At 34.3% G+C, this 12,949-nt stretch overlaps 1 protein-coding gene across 1 annotated transcript in view; it reads left to right on the plus strand.

The window, feature by feature from the left end:
• Positions 1–12,949, plus strand: part of RYR3 (ryanodine receptor 3) — a 209,492-nt gene that overhangs the window by 85,896 nt on the left and 110,647 nt on the right. The window contains exons 22-33 of the mRNA XM_071744346.1: positions 1,529–1,632; positions 2,077–2,160; positions 3,815–3,974; positions 4,403–4,550; positions 5,497–5,702; positions 6,194–6,368; positions 6,936–7,144; positions 8,391–8,575; positions 9,230–9,266; positions 9,630–9,790; positions 10,306–10,471; positions 12,829–12,915. Of these exons, the coding sequence (XP_071600447.1) occupies positions 1,529–1,632; positions 2,077–2,160; positions 3,815–3,974; positions 4,403–4,550; positions 5,497–5,702; positions 6,194–6,368; positions 6,936–7,144; positions 8,391–8,575; positions 9,230–9,266; positions 9,630–9,790; positions 10,306–10,471; positions 12,829–12,915 (1,722 nt within the window). The remainder of the gene's footprint in view (positions 1–1,528; positions 1,633–2,076; positions 2,161–3,814; positions 3,975–4,402; positions 4,551–5,496; positions 5,703–6,193; positions 6,369–6,935; positions 7,145–8,390; positions 8,576–9,229; positions 9,267–9,629; positions 9,791–10,305; positions 10,472–12,828; positions 12,916–12,949) is intronic.

The following is a 12,949-nucleotide window of genomic DNA, read 5'->3' on the forward strand; positions in this document are numbered from 1 at the left end:
CAGACATAATTCACAAATTAACAGTGATGTCCCCACCAACTAATAAGAAGGAGACACGAGTTGTCTCAGGTGCCATGGGTTTCTGGTGAATGCATATTCCAAAGTACAGTCAGACTGTGAGCTCTCTATATGAACTGACAATGGAAAGGAACAATTTAATTGGAACTTGCACCTTTAGGTTAAATTAATTCAATGAACTATATGAAAAATGATTCATGGACTGAATGACCAATACCTACATATGTATGTATTGGGAAACAGGGAGAGTAGTGACTTGGGCATAAAGTAAATGGTATGGGATAGGGAGTGGAATGGTGGTGAGGTTTCACTGGGGCAGAATCAGAGGCCAGCCATGGAGGGGAGGCCATTCGAAGCCCCAAGTGAGCTGGGAGCTAAAGTCAGGGCACTGCCCCAGGGTGACTCACAGGGTTAACCCACACCACTGCTCTCAGGCTCATTATAAAGGGGGAGCAGTGCTGAGGAGGGGGAGTTCTGTTTCCTGGAGATCCTGCCTCTTGGTCTGCTGCTCCCTCTGCTACTCCTGAGGATCAGGCTGAGTGTAGGCTTATATATGTTATGCTGTTGTTTGTATTAGTTGTGCTGTTTCATTAAATGAAATCAATTTATATTACAATCTGTGGGGCTTCTTTCCTCTTCTTGATTCCTCTTCTTGGCTGGGGAGTGGTCATCAGGAAAGAAATGAAATTGCTTCAGTTCAGCCCCAGATACTGGCTAAACAAAGACACTTAGTAATATAAAATTCTGCCTTGAATTAGAATATTTCATATTGCTTCTTTTCAGATTCAGATTTTCAGAGGTAGTCCTCTGTGTGCTCATCACAACTGTATCCTATCTCACAAAAATCTTTTTCCTCCTGTTGTTTTTATTTACAGACTTGATTTACCCTTTTTTAAAAAAAATTCAATAACTATCATACTATCTGCTAAAATATCATTGCTCCTGAAATTCTGAGTATGCTAATCTTTTTTGTGTTACTGGGCTTTGGCAACTGAAAAATGTTTTTTTCTGTGAAGTGTCATGACTCTTAGTTGTAATCAGGATAGAAGCACTTGGCATTGAGTAAAAGATCTTGTTTAATTAACACTCAGGTAAGTATTCTAAGACTTATGTCGACATCTGAAAAAGAATGTTCTGCTTTATTATTCCAATAGAATTTGAAAAACATAACCAAATGATTCTTTAAGTTTTTTGAATCAGAATGTGTACAATAGATCAGATTGTGCTTTACTGTGCATATATTGCTCAGGAATTCAGCCATTGAATTTATGGACTTGCTTTCTTGTTTTTTGTGCAGAACATATGAAATAGCTATATTTTTCCTGGCTTTGGTTATGGAGAAGTACTTATAGGTGCACTCAATCATGGGAAATTTAATTTATGTAATCATTGAGCAAATATAAATATTATGTGTTGTTTACAACGTCTTCATTGTTGCAAAAAGTTTTTTATTATGATTCTTGTTTGAATCTGATATCAGGATGTACTCTTTGCTTTCGCTTTGTTACAGATACGGGATGATAATAAAAGGCATCATCCTTGTCTGGTGGAATTCTCAAAATTGCCTGAGACAGAGAAGAATTATAATCTACAAATGTCAACTGAAACCCTCAAGTGAGTTTTGCATTTAAGAAAAAATAAGTTTTTTGGTTTTAATTTTTACTCAAGCACTTCATGATGTTGTAAGATATTATAATTTTTTTATATCTCTGTGTTCTGCTAAGTGATGGAAGTTCCAGGAACACATTTAGAGTGATTTTTAGAACTCTTGTCTGTAAAGAGATGCAAAACAAAAAAATAACAGGTCCTGTTGGTTTTTTCATAAAGTGGCACAAATTTCAAGCCACAGATCTGTATCTTCTCAGACTTACAAGGTTTGATTTATTAGTTTGGGTAAACTAAAATATTTGGGGTTTGAAATTCTTCTCTTCTTCAATTCGTTGTTTTTTTAAAGTACTCTTAGTTCTGTGCATTTATACTAAAACCAAAAGAAATTTATGAAATGGATGAGTGCTATAATGTTGTGTTTCACTTTTGCCGTTTTTCTTTTGTTGCCAGAACCCTTTTGGCCCTTGGATGTCATATTGTTCATGCTCATCCAGCAGCTGAGGAAGATCTTAAAAAAATCAAACTTCCTAAAAAGTATGTACCCTGTAACTATTTTATATTATTAGTAAGTACACTACCCAGTATGGACTTACAGAGCACATGGCTGGCCTTGTGTGTCATGACGGCTGACTGAATACTGCTGCATTACATCACCTTGTGGAGTGAATCATAGACACTTACTAGTTACATACTTAAAACACATGCAATTGTATATGTTACATGATCTTAGTATAGATACTTTGAAGTTAAAAGCAACATTTCATTTTTTATCATATAGCAAAGGAGAGTATATGGGAGTAAATTGATCTGCTTGAGTTTCATACAATTTTACTCTAATTCCCTTTTCAATTTGCACCTCTCCTGCCCTCCCCTCCAGCAAATAAAAGTTTGTTCAACATGCACACATTTCCAGGGGGATGATCAGTGCATTTCTTTAAAGAAGAGGAAAAAAAAAGAAAATTACCGATTTTATAATACTGTACATTTTTAGGGAATGTACATATGAAGATTATTGCATATTTGCTTTATTTTGTTCAGTTGCTAAGCTGTGGCAGAGCTGAAAATAGTTGAGTGATCTTTATTATTTAATTATCTTTAATCTATCAGTAGGAATCAACCCAAAAGTGGTGAAAGGGAAAAGTGGGGAAAGGTCTGTATTTGAGACTTTTTTGTGGGGATTTTGTAGTCCTCCTGGGACAGATTAAAGCCCAACAAAACTTGAAGATGGAAACAGTGATTTAGATGTTTTCACATCAGTTTGCTAACCTACAAGATGTCTTGTTTTTTTTCCTAAGGCAGATTTATCCACAAGAAACCAAGTTAGGTTTTTAAAGAGAGCAGTAAAGTACGTATCTTTTTGATATGGGAAATGGCAATCTTTCTTCAGATGATGGTATTAATTTAAAAAAGGAGAAAATTACCTTTTCCAGGGTGTGTAATGTAGGCAATCTATCATAATTCTGTTTTGATACTGCTGTCTTCAGTAACAGAACAAATAAATCTTGGTTTCTGGGTCTTGTTGCTATATCTACTGCCTGTATGAATTGTCTTAACAAATGTAAACATGGATTTGAGCAAGTGGATGTCTGTGGATGTCTAAACCATCAGAGTATTTTTTATACTATGTGGAAGGGTTGGAGACCCTCATACCCGCTACTGAAAAACTACTAAACTTATTCAGTTAAAAAGCAGAAAGAGCAATAGGTAAAAGTGGTTTTTTTCAATTGGAAAAATGATAACATGATCTTTACAGGTTAGTATATTAAAAATACCATACTTAAAAATGCACAAAAATAATTTCAACAGAATTCACCGTGCATGTCTTTATAACGAAATTCCTTGAAAGTTTTAAATTACAAATATTTTTAAAAAAATAACTATAAAGAGTACTCGTATAAGAAGAATTCGGGTGTTTTCAAGGCAGCTCTTTAGGGATTCGCCTCCAGATTTGGGTCACGTATATTTAAATAGGGTGCAAGTAGGTGGAAAACGAGGCTCTGCTAGAACACAATTTATATCCTGGTCAAAGACCATATGCAGTGCAAGATTTTTACATAGAAGGGGGAGAGCAGGCGACTGAAAAAGGTAGAGGAAAAAGTGAATACCACCCTATGAATGCCACGTAGAAAACTTTAAATACAGTCACTGGGACATCATGATGTTTTGTTTTTCCTTTGTTGACTTACAGTTACATGATGTCAAATGGATATAAACCTGCCCCTCTTGATCTTTCTGAAGTGAAATTGTTGCCTTCTCAAGAAGTTCTAGTTGACAAGCTAGCAGAAAATGCACATAATGTTTGGGCAAAAGACAGAATAAAGCAAGGATGGACCTATGGCATTCAGCAGGTAAAAACTCCTTTAGATGCATTTGGAACAAGTAAAGAAAGAGAGTTTTTGTGTTTTTTTTCCTCTAGAACGTCAGTTGGGAAGGTTAAATAAGAAGATAAATACTGAGTGTTATGTAGTGTCTGGAAAAGGTAGAGGGGGTGGGGAACAGAAATAGAAGCCTTGCTCATGCAAGCCTGAGTAGATTTTCAGATCTGCAGAGCTGCAGCTGCAGGATGTATGAGAATAGATTTCCATCCTTCTCTTTCATTCTTGTGTTTATGTTTTTAACATTATTAACAATTGGGCTTGCAGTCATGGAACTGTTCTTCATCAGTATTTTTTCTGTCCGGTAATATTATTTCAGATTGCATTCTGTATCATTGTATAAAATCTTTGTGATATTTAAACATAGCTTTCTTCTTGTTCTTTTTTATAACCCCTTTTAGGATCTTAAGAACAAACGTAATCCTCGACTAGTGCCATATGCATTATTAGATGAACGTACTAAGAAATCAAACCGGGACAGCCTCCGTGAAGCTGTTAGAACATTTGCAGGCTATGGCTACACTATTGAGCCACCTGACCAGGACATGGGTATGTACTTTCAATAAGAATCAGGGTCTCCTTTACCTTCAGTGCTGAGGAGAAACATAAACTGCTGAAACAGATAAGGAAAACATAAGATATGAATTAATAGTAGTGTGTTTTTGCAGTATTTTTTTGCACTTCATGGAAATGTGCCAAATCTGCTTTGTAAATTACTTTTGTATTACTTAAACATACATAATTTTTTAAAGAGTGGCTGTAGTTAACAATTTGCTAATTCTAATTTCCATGATTTTTAGACTGGAGAAAATCCAGAGTGGGATAGGATAAATTGTTGTCATTTGGAATTAGTGAAGGAAAGAAAATAATATGGGACTATTTTAAAATATATTTTTCATATGGTATGCAGATTAGGTTTGACCACTCCAACTCAAACTTAGTTCTTAAGTAGTCAAGGCAGTGCACCAAGAAAAAGATTTTTTTAATTGAAATCCAGAATTGCAATTTTTGTAGAAGTTTTTCCGCACAGTTGCTATACAGCTGTAATTAAAAAAACCCAAACGAAGCATCCAAACCAAAGCAAAATTTGATATATTTTTAAAATATTCTAAATGTATTGACTTGTGTAGGAAAGGATTTTGTCATATTGTGATACTGCATTGTTCGATTGGATTGTATTGCATACAGTAATGTTACACTGCTGAGGTTTCCAATAGTCAGTTTTATGTTCACACTGCATTGTGTGAAATATTCTGATTGTAAATAGTCGATACTTATCTTGTTCTGAATTACAATGTGCTCACCTCTGTATACTGTTTGCTGTTTCTCTTTTTTTAACATTTATTATGAAGTTCCTTTAACATGCAGTGGCAGATAAGGGCTGTTTTCACAGACAGAAAATGCTAGAGGTGGATGAAATGCTAAACTGTTCCATTTCTATTTCATCTACTTACAAAAGGTGGTGTGTTTTTTTTTCCTCTGTTTCTTTTTACAGCTGACCAAACAGTGGAAAAAGTCAGCATTGACAAGATACGTTTTTTCAGAGCAGAACAGTCTTATGCAGTCAAGTCTGGGAAGTGGTACTTTGAGTTTGAAGCCGTGACAGGTGGAGATATGCGCGTTGGCTGGGCCAGGCCAGGCTGCCGGCCTGACATAGAGCTGGGATCTGATGACCAAGCATTTGTATTTGAAGGATGCAAAGTCAGTACATCTTTAACTTTTTTGACCTACAAACAGCTAGGCAGAGAGCAACAGTATTGTTTTCCTCTCTAAACTCCAAATCAGCTACTAGAATATTTTTTATTTGTATAAAGATCCCTCTGAGCTCTCTTTCAGGGTGGATGGTATCTGCTTTTTGTTCTGAATTAGTTCTGAATTTTGTTCTGAATTGGTTAGTGAATTAGTATAACAAATCTATGCTCAAGCAAAATACAACATTTGGAGTTTGTTTGGTTTTGTTTTTTTAAAATTAATTAAAAAAACTAACTTGCTGTTTATGTATTACTGAAGTTAGGATGCCTTAGTTTTCAATATGTGACATAACTGAGATGATAATTAATTACATAAAAAAACATGATCAGTACTATTTGCAAATTCCTGAAAGGTGAAAATATTTGTTTTACTATCTTTATTTGTTGTTTAGTTTTTTTTTAATTTTAGCACAGTGTTGATCTTGTATTTTTTTTGTTCAGGGCCAGCGTTGGCATCAAGGCAGTGGATTCTTTGGACGAAGCTGGCAACCAGGAGATGTGGTTGGTTGTATGATAAACTTGGAAGACAAATCTATTATCTTTACTCTGAATGGAGAGTTGCTTATAACCAGTAATGGTTCAGAACTTGCATTTGCTGACTTTGAAATAGAAAGCGGTAATTCTCTTTCTATGGTTACATGATTATGAGAAGACAAAGCAAAACAAAAAAACACAGAAAATCCAGTCTGTATAACCTTAACCACCCCATGAAGGGATGAACGTTGGCCATAAATTTATAGATACTTACAACAGATTTGATTTAAAACTGATGTACTGAGGTACCTGAATCTCATCTCAGTCCTTTAGACGACTCCTCACTGCCCTCAGAGAGCATACTTAAAATTTGTTAATAGCGTTCATCTACCCAAAGTTCTCTTCTGTCCAACTGATTGTATAAAGGCATTGTTTTAGTCTGAAAATGAAGGTAACTGATTCTCCTAATGAGTAACTGCCTGGAACAAATCTTGATTTTTCAAATCTGATTGTCCATGAAACTACCTCCTGATAGTTTTTTTTGTTTTTCACCCAAATCTACTTCTACTTACTAGTAACAATTGTTTCATGTTGGTTTCATGTTGAAATAAATAGAATAATGTGTGTAATGTCCATTAGATGGATCCAAGATAGAGTGCTTGTTTTCTCCAAATAAATTACTGATGGGTTTTTGTTCTTGTTTTCTTAGGTTTTGTTCCAATTTGTTCACTCGGTCTAGCTCAGATCGGTCGTATGAACCTTGGAATGGATGCCAGTACATTCAAGTATTATACAATGTGTGGACTTCAAGAAGGTTTTGAACCTTTTGCTGTCAACATGAACCGAGATGTTGCTATGTGGTTTAGTAAACGTTTACCAACATTTGTCAATGTGCCAAAAAATCATCCTCACATTGAGGTAACAGTACATATTAGGGAGACACCTGTTTATCAACTGTTTGTTGAGCAAGCTGAGACATAAAATCCTTAATAGTACTGTCATCAGATAGTTTGTCATATAAATCTGTTAAGTCCCACTTAGATAATTCCAGATGATCTTGGCTATTTCAAACTTCATTTACGGTAGTATTACCATCCACAGGGATATACCTATTGGTTCTATTATGTTTTACTAATTTATGTTGTTGTGATTAGTGTCTTGAAACATGTCAGTTGTGATTTCTCAAAACCATTTTTTAATATTCTTATAGTGGCTTTCATTTTTTAAAACCTGTACTATACAATTTTCCTAAATATCTAAGAATTGGTCATCTGAATTCAGCATCACACAAGGCTAATGGAAATGTGAGCTAAACAGAGACTGAATTAGTCCACTTCACTGTTTCAAGGGACTTTTCAAGTGTACCTGTGGTGTCACTGAGTGTTATGTTTCATTCATTCTCATGATGCACCAGCAGTAGGAATTCCACAGATCTCTAATTAGTCTACTCCAGAGCAGAATAGTATATCCTATGTTTTGTATAAAATATTCCACAAAAATATGTTTGAATTCCTGGTGAGTTGTTGTTTAGGTGGATTTTTTTGCTTTAAACACTGGCTGTTTATTATAATTCAGATTATTATCTAACTATTCCCTAACACGTGTCTTTGAGCATTCATTTTTAAACACAATACACTTCACTGAGATCCAGATAAATTATCTGAACAGTTTTTTCCAGTTTATCAGGATCATTTCAACTGTATTTCTGTATTTAAAAGATTTGGAAAGCTCCTACCACTGAGTTTAAAATCAAACTCGCTTTCTCCACACAAAGGAAAATAATATCAGACTCGGATTTCACAATGATTATGTGATTGAAGGATCATTTCTTCTCATTGAGGTAGAAAAGTGCAAATTCTTGTGAAGCAATTTTTCAATGACTTGTGCACCTGAATTAATAAAATCTATAGTTTTATTTTGGAAAATGCTGTATGAAATGGCTTGAAAATACTTACTGTAGTGAGGATACACTGAATCTGTTGCATTCTTTACTCTTCAGGCCAGATTCCCTATCAAAGAAGAAAGTTGCATAGTTTTGAAATTCATTCACTTTGAAAAATTTGAATTTAATATTTCTGTTATCGCATGCTGTAATTGCTTAGTCAAAGGTTTCAGCATTTTACTCAAAATAGAATTCTTTTAAAATTATTTTTATTATTTTTAGATACTGAGAATTGATGGAACCATTGAGAGTCCCCCTCGGCTGAAAGTTACCCACAAAACATTTGGGACACAGAACAGCAATGCAGACATGATTTATTGTCGTCTGAGTATGCCCATCGAGTTCCGCTCGGCATTCAACTTCAGCATGGGTGTGGAAAATGCTTCATCTGATGCTTTCCAAAGACGGTTAGGCTTGGTTTTAGTTATCTTATATCATACTCTCAGTGTAAGTGTAATATTTTCTACTATTACACACAAGAATTCATACATGTTTTTGGACTGAGCACATACTAACATAAGATACGTGTTATTGAGATTTTTTTTTTCTTGAAGGTTTTAATACCTTTAGAACACAACTTTACTCCTGATTGCTACACCCAGATAAGAGGGAACCATTCCTGAAGAGGTGTATCACAAACTTTATAGTTATGCATTGCTAAGCAGGTGCCATCCTTTCAAAATCATTGGGATGTGCAAAGCTCTTAATCAAGGCTAGAAAATGAGCTCAGAGACTTTCCAACTGGATTAATGCTTATCAACATTATTGTTCAATAGCTTATTGTTTTTGGAATATTGGCTATTCCATACAGAGGAAGAAAGATTGTGAGAGAGATTTTTAAAGATACCAGGTACTACTAAGTTCACCACAATCAACATTGCCTTAATCTTTAGTTAATTGCTGTAAACGTATTGCCCTACCCCCTGCAGTCTGCTGCCTTGGCTGCAGTTATTTTGAGCAGTTGTATCTGTATCTGGTATGGTCTTTGCTTGCTTAACTTGCTCATTTCTTCTTTTTTTTTTTTTTTTCTTTTTTTTTTCCTGATGATCCTTTATCTCTAGAAAGCACAGCCAAGAAATTGCTGTTCCTTCTACTACGGTAAGAAAAGATGTTGAGATGCTTACTTTCAGAAGTAGATTTATTTATGATTTAGATTTAGATATGGAAGCATGTTCACTGGAAACTGATCCATTGAAAGAAGCCTTTTTAATAGTTTGCTGTCTTATAGCACTGTATAAATATTAATACCCAGATTTGCATGACTTCAGCCATAACGCTCATGATCATAAACCACTAGTCTAGTTATTTAACTATTTTTAACATTTATATAGCTTACTAAGAGAATGGGAATTAGCAGAGCTAAATTTTATTATGTGAATGGTTTTTTAAATTACTATTTGAGTATTTCTTGTTAAAATAGCTTTTTTTTCTATTACTAATATGTTGTTTTCCTCTTTTCAGTGTTTTTACTCACTACGGATATTTGCTGGCCAAGACCCATCCTCTGTCTGGGTTGGCTGGGTAACACCAGACTATCATTTTTACAGTGAGGATTTTGACCTAAATAAAAACTGTACAGTGACAGTTACTTTAGGTGATGAGAGAGGCAGGGTTCATGAAAGGTATGAATTTATTTATTGCTTGTTAAAGATTACATTTTAATACTGTTGTTCAAAAGTGAATTTTCACAAGTTTGATATTTTAAATGTTGAGGTAATTGATTATGGAGTAGGAGTGTTATGAGCTCATTTATATATGAGTTTTACACAGACTTGTGAAAGTGCTGTGTATCACGAATATCATTTGAATGATTGCTTTGTGATCCTTTTAGCACTGATACTTGGTCATAGTGAATGAGTCTGTTATTTGTTTCAGTGTATCTTATACAGAAGTATCGGAAATTATTTCATATATATATAAAAAAGGAAAAAATAAAGGTGCATTTAGTCTGATCCCTTACCCATAGTGCTTGTATTACTGAAAAAAAGGAGGGTTTCATGTGAAAACAAAGCTAATAGCAGCACAAGCACCTTTGAGGATTTCAGCTATTACTCCATTGAAAAGTACATCTTGGGTGTATAATTAGTCAGGTTGTGTGCCCTATGGTTTATTTTCTTTGGTTTTGCTCTCCCTTCAGTGTGAAGCGCAGCAATTGCTATATGGTTTGGGGAGGAGATGTAATTGCTAATTCCCAGAGATCAGGTCGCAGTAATGTTGATATAGAAATTGGATGCTTCATTGAACTGACTACTGGGATGTTGTCATTCACAGCCAATGGAAAAGAGCTCGGCACTTGTTATCAGGTATTAACAGCTTTGCAGGAAGCTATCTAGTAAGCTGGTCGCTTAGATGCTATTACAAAGTAATTCTTTCTTGTTCAGAGGCCTAACATGAACATTATTCATATGACAACAAGGTTTTCCTGTACTATTCTTGTTTTTTACACCTCTTTTTCTCTCTCTTGTAAAGATACATTTTTCCAACTTTGTGCAGATGTTTCAAATGTTGAAGAAGGACTATGTTAAAAAAGAAAAATTACTTTGCAATTCTTGTGATTCAGAACCTTTATTTATAGTTTCCGTTATTCTTTAAATTTTTTTAAAAAATAACTAAATTTGTTATTCAGTATAAGAGATAATTATTTAAATTAGCATAAGTTATTTCTCTTCTCTTTCTTCTCTTTCCCATGACAAAATACCTGAAGCTATTTATGGAAATGTTTTTCAATGAAACTGTTATCACATGGCTTGTTCAAAAATGAGAACACCCAGCACTTCCTTTAAAGATACAGTGGCATATTCCAACAGCAGTGTTATAACCAAGGGTGAAATATTTCTCAACTTTTGCTTATTTTGAGTAATTTAAATATTTTCTCTGATTTTGATAATAGAGAAAATAGTCTTACGTAGTTTTCATTTTCATTTCTTGAATATTTTACCATAAAATAAAATAAAATGGAATATTTAAAATACTTCAGCAAATCTAATCTCTCACCCAAATTGCAACAAATGACTGATATTTGTCTGGTCTAGAGCTTGCAGGTAATTATTCTAACCATGTAACTCTTTGCACTTTTCAGTGTCCTCAGTTGAAGCAGAGGGACAATATTTGCTGTTTTTGTTCTTAAAGGCCTACTTGTCATCATGCTGAGAAGATGAAATGAATTTTGCTGTAGTTCTTGACCTAACTATTGAAAACTGTGGTGATACTCAGCAAAAATGCCACCACTGTCTATAAAAGAAAAGTAAATGAAAGTGTATTCATATATGTTTGAGATTCTATCATTAATTGTCAGGCCAGTGTTAAGTTATTTGTAGCAGAAAGGAGGTATTAAATATTAGTTTACAAGACATTTTATTCTGAGTTAGCAACAGATTTCTGACCTTCAATCTACATCAAAATTCACAAATTCTAGTATTATTACTAGGAAATATCTATCTTTGGTCAGAGGCTGAGAGTTCTCTTGTCTTGGTCAGTTACTTTCAGTCTTCAATGAGATAAAACAAAAATCTTATTAGTAGTGTCTTTCAGTCCAGTATGCCTTTTATTTTGAGATTGGGGTTTGTTTTTTTTTTCCTGTATTAAAAACATTAGAATGTATATAGTTGGCCCTACATTATTCTGTCTAAGCCAATGGTCATAGTTATGAAAAGAACACATACAGATTTTCAGTATACTTTATTATTCCACATTTTCTTTAAGTTTGTATTGTATTTTGGAGCTGTTTTCTCATCTGAAAGAATATGGATTTTTTTATATATTGCTCTCTTTGAGACTCTCAGCTTATAGTTTTGCAATTTTTAATAGCTTGTTATTCTCAAAGTGAGGAGTTTCACTCCTTCACAGAATGAGTATTTTAACTGTACTTTTAGTGCAAAATGTATGTGCATAGTTTAAAAAATATGCAATCATGTCTAAAATACTTAATTGGAATCTTGAGACTTTGACTGTATAGAGTGTATTTTTTCTTGGAGCATTGAAATATTTTGAATAACATACTCTTCTAGAAGTACCTTTTTAATCCTTTTTTCATGGCAGTAGAGTTGGTTGGTATTGTAGAGAATTCTAGAATAAATTAGTATTTGTATGAAATAAAGGTTTGCATTGTCTTGATTGAAGGGTGCTCTCTCACTCTCTTCCTTTTTTCCTCTGGTTCTATGGCTCTTAGAAATTTGGCTTTGAGCTTTTTTGGCAGTGAATTATTTTGTCGAGCATGAAATATGAAAAAATTCTACAGGATGTGTGGTGGTCCAAAAAGATGTATCTGACCCTCAGTCTGCAGAGGGTGTTATTCCAGAGCAAGGGCCAAAGATGTAGCTGTAAATTGGATAGACTTTTAAAGAGCTGCTCTAGATTGAGGTGTTGGATTTGGCTATGTCTGAGAAGAATCAAAAAGTAGCACTATCAGAGTTCTTGTTATCAGTATTGAGAGCACAAAAAGCAGCAGACACACCTGCCTGGAAGTTAGCTGGCCCTATAGAGATAACTCAGCAAATGGTTCACTATGTTAGAGGTAAACTATGGGTAGACACTCACCAGCACTTTAACGTTTTTGATGAAGAAGTGTAATCTACATATTAATTCTTTTATATCGTATCACATTCTGTGAGGATATGCTTTTTCATTGTTTAAATTTGTTTAAATCTTATTTCTCTTCTAGGTTGAACCAAACACAAAGCTCTTTCCGGCAACTTTTGTTCGGCCTACAAGCACTAACTTGATTCAGTTTGAACTTGGTAAATTAAAGGTACAAATTTGTTTTTCATAGAGGTGATCTGTTT

Source organism: Heliangelus exortis, chromosome 5 (genome assembly GCF_036169615.1).
Source record: "Heliangelus exortis chromosome 5, bHelExo1.hap1, whole genome shotgun sequence".
Taxonomy (NCBI): Eukaryota; Metazoa; Chordata; class Aves; order Apodiformes; family Trochilidae; genus Heliangelus; species Heliangelus exortis.